This window comes from Geospiza fortis, unplaced genomic scaffold (assembly GCF_000277835.1).
Source record: "Geospiza fortis unplaced genomic scaffold, GeoFor_1.0 scaffold11, whole genome shotgun sequence".
NCBI lineage: Eukaryota > Metazoa > Chordata > Aves > Passeriformes > Thraupidae > Geospiza > Geospiza fortis.
In genome coordinates, this window is record NW_005054304.1 from 1,414,424 (window position 1) to 1,418,654 (window position 4,231).

General features: G+C 39.0%; 1 protein-coding gene across 1 annotated transcript in view; it reads left to right on the forward strand.

Annotated features, from left to right (window-relative positions):
- Positions 1-7: 7 nt before the first annotated feature.
- LRBA (LPS responsive beige-like anchor protein) overlaps positions 8-4,231 on the forward strand; it is a 366,680-nt gene continuing 362,456 nt past the window's right edge. Inside the window, 1 exon segment of the mRNA XM_031066497.1 lies at positions 8-290. Coding sequence (XP_030922357.1) covers positions 72-290 — 219 coding nt within the window. The 5' untranslated portion in view covers positions 8-71.

Sequence of the window (4,231 nt, forward strand, 5' to 3'; positions counted from 1 at the left end):
TGGGCAGCTCTTCCCGGAGCGGCGAGCGTGTGGAGCTGGCGCTGGAAGCCGTAGCCTGCGGTGAACTGGCCATGGCGAGTGAAGGCAAACAAGTTGTTCAGCCAACAGGTGATGATGGAGGAGGAGGAGCGGGAAAAGAAGGAAATGCTGCTGAAGGGGGAAGTGTGCTGCAGCCTTTGAATCCAGGAGTCCCGATCCGAGGCATTAAGATGAAATTTGCCGTGCTGACAGGACTGGTGGAAGTTGGTGAAGTGTCCAACAGAGATATAGTCGACACCGTGTTTAACCTGGTAAGTTGATTGCCTGAATGAGGGGAAAAAACAGCGCGGGTGTGCTGAAGAATCTGCAGAGTTTTTGGTGCTGTTTTTCTGTTAGTATTTTTTTACATGTTTACACTTTCACCATGCTGGATTTCAACGATACTCTTTTTGCTTACCTCAAAAGATGGGAAAAAAGCGTATGAGCCTCTTTATAGACACTCATATACTTGAATCAGCTGTAAGCATCCTCCTCCTTCGTTTTCATCAGAGAAATTGTTGCTTTATTTAGAAATGAGAAACGTATTGTTATGTTTAAACATTTAACATGTGTACCCAACAAGAAAGTTAAGTGTTAATTGAGTAACTCAAACTGTCATCAAAAAACACACACTGTTTTCAAAGATGTTTACATCCCTTCTTGCTTCCTGTTGGCTTTGGAAGTAGCTAGAACTTCCAAGTTCCATGTGCAGGGGGTGAGAGTGTCAGGGAGTAGTTCATTCAGACATGTTTTACACAGTCTGCTTTTTGGGAAGAGCAGAATATGGTTTCAGTGTCCTTTTTTTAAATTAATGAATTAGGGTCTCAGCTGCTATTTTTTGAATGCTGTGTGGCTGTATCTAATATTTCATAACAGATCTCACTAAAGATTGAGGGTACAACTTTTCCTTGTTGAAGCTGCAAATTTGATATATACCACTGAACTTTTTGGGCCAATTGCTTTAAATTGTCTAATTTAAAGCAAGTAGATGAGTAAGTAATGTTTCCTTGGTGTAGGAGATCAAATATTAGGAGAAAAACCCTCAAGTTTACAAAGATACTCTACTATTACCAGAGGTCTTAAAACATCTCTAAAAACAATTATTGTCCCTCCTTCTTCCTTTGAGTGAGCGGCTCTGACTCTAAAACAATGTGCTTTCTGACAAACCAGGAAGTGAGAGCATTTAATAATTTAAAGCTCAGTAACAAGAAAAGTTGAGGCAGAAGTCATACTGGTTTTTTATGCTGTTTGCATTTCAGTCATTTTGGTTTTGATATTCTTTGCTACATGCAAGTTTCAGTGGTCACTAAATATTTGTGTGCAGCGTCTGTTTCATGTTTTTCGGTGTTATCTTCTTGGGTTATGATAAATATTTGTTTTGGAATATTTTTACATTAACAGTGTAGTACCCTAGATTGTTTGGATGAAAATCTCCATACAGGGGAATGGCAGTAGTGACGAAAATAAAGCGCAGATCAGAGGTTTCATGGATTCTTCAAGTATGAGGAAGTGATTAAAAGTACTTGGAGTCCACTTGACAATGTCCTGGACTAAACAAAGTGCTTACATATATAGACATGAGGTTCAAAAGGAAATTCTGGTGAATAATTTAGAATTTAGGACAGTTGTGTGAGGGGTAATTGTTCATGAACATGTTAAATTTTACTTTGTTTCTAGTGTAGCCTTTTGAGTGGCGTGCTGGAGGTATATTTTGTGGCAGCAGGGGGAAGAGGGTCAGCAGAATAATTGAAAATGTAAAAGCTCCTTGATTCATGTGATTCATCTTGTGCTCCATTTTGGAGAAAAGAGGACCAAAAACTTCAGTGTGATTTAGAGTACACTCGATTTTAGATTAAGAGAATTTGATCTGTGGACTGCATTTTCTTGGATCTTCATTTCCCTGATAGACAGGGGAGAGTTTCTGGCATTGGAAATTTTTGAAGCTATGTTCTCACTTTTTGTACAAGTGAAACAGCAACCCCAACCTCTCTGAGAAGATTCCTCAACCATTTCAGCACACCAGCCTACATGTGGGAGGCTAAAGGTCATGCTTGTGCCCCACATTGTTTTGTTAGCTGTTGGGTGTCATGACACAGCCAACAGTTTGGTAGTAAGGACACTTTACCTGGGTATGTGCAAACAAAATCCAAATTTTGGAGCAATAGCAAAAACAATAGGCCCCTTGCTTTCTTTGAGACCTAGGGAAACATCAGCTAGTTGGCAAATCAGGTATTTTGGAAATACTGAACTGCATGAAAAAATCAAACCAGCCAACAAACTTGTAATTTTTGTTACAGAAAGCCATTATTTTCTAGATTTTTTTTTTAAATAAAAACAGTGAAGCTGACTTTTTGATGTAGCTTTTTGGGATATGAGGGATATGAAGTCTCTCTTCAAAGCAATGCTCATTTATCTGTCACAGAGTTCTGCCTCTGTTAATTTGTTACCTGTGACCATTTTGTCAGTTAATACCTCTGAAATCACATTGACCAGAATTTGTGTCAAGTACTGGTTAGCAGTGGTGTACTTGGTTTCCTCTGTGTGGGTGTACAGCAAATCTGTAACTTTTACCTGGAAAGGTGACTCTTAGCTCTGGCTTTTCTGGTGGTTTGTTTCCCAATGGCTCTGGGAGCGTTTCCGTGGGTGTGTGCAGGCTGAGCAGGGGGTATGACGATCACACCCTGATCTGCTGTTGCCTGATGGGGTTCAGCCCTGGATCCCCTTCTGTTTGGTTTCATTCTGTGTGGTGACTCACAGCTGCAGTCACCAGGGGTGGGAGCAGAGATCTGCCAGCCTGCTTCTCATGATTTGGAGAGAGGACACCTGCACTATCTGGGGTTTTACATGGTCACTAGTTTGAGGCATCTTCAGACCAGAGTGGAAGGTGGGCTGGGCAAATCTGGGTGGAAAGGTGGCTTAATATATTTATTCTTTCTGGCATAACCACCCTCAAATGTGAAGAGATTATTTTTAAAACAGGGATGTTAGGTGCCCTAATTTGAATTTCTTGAGAAAACATTTTGCTCTTAGTTATGCCCTTCCAACTTGCTGTAGCGTAAGGAGGTTATTAAGAGAAGACAAAAGTGCTGTCTTGGTGTTTCTCATCTTTAAGAGATGATCACATTCTATATGTGAAAGAGTCAGGAGGTCAAAAATCTAAAGTGCACAGTAATTGATCTGCTGCTTACTAAAGAAATGTAAGCCTCTGTGGATCTGATTATTCGAGCAAATAAGTTGTTCACTTCAGCAGTGTTGGATCTTGGAGAGCCGCCTCTGACATTTTCTCTGTCCAGCAGTGTAACAAAGTGCTTAATGAGCTCACTTCTAACATCAAAACACTGCTGGTCTCATTTTGTTGTCTTTGGAAATTCTACTCCTAGAAACATACAAGCTGATCCGCTTTGTTTTGGTCAGTTTTCTCAATGAACTCAGCTTCCCAGCCCATGTTGAATATGTCTTTGTACATTTCAGCACCTCTTAGAAGTGAAGAGGGAAATAGGAGCTTTCAAGAAACTGATTATTCTGTGGACAACTTTGAAAGCACGTTCTTGTTCAAGTATTAATCTGTTCTGATACTTTTTTAGACAGACTGAGCTAAACTATGGATATATATTCCTCATGCATTGTGAATTTTATTTTTAATTGATTTTGGGCAGCAATAACTCCTTTAATTTCCTTTGCATACAAATCAGGTAAATTCCTGTTTGTTACCTCATATTTTCTCTTTAGTTTATTAAAATAAAAAACCCTCCTGGTTGGAGAAGATGATAGAATGAAAAAATAAATTACTTACAGTGGGATCTGTTACTAACTTAAAATAGTTGTAACCCAGTTTTGTTTAAAACATCTTTAGTGCTTCAAACTGTTTTATTGATTATGGTATAGATTGTTACTTGATTTGGCTCAATTTTTTCCCCTCAGTCTGCGTTGCAAAGACTTTTTTTTTTATTTCTCTTTGGTGAAGATAATGTGCAGTTGTTTCTGATTCAATTCATGGATTATGAGATCCTCACCAAGAGTGACAAAGTGCAAATGAGAAAGAAACACAAGTTTTTATCACCTTTGGAGGAAAAATAAAGGGATCTGAGGAGCAGAGGCTTAAATTGCTTTGTAAATTTAATTTGTCAGCTCTTTCACTTCTGCCAGACAAACTAAAACCACAAACAAAAAATCAAACTAACTTTAAAATATTCTTACAGATTTTTTTCCTGCT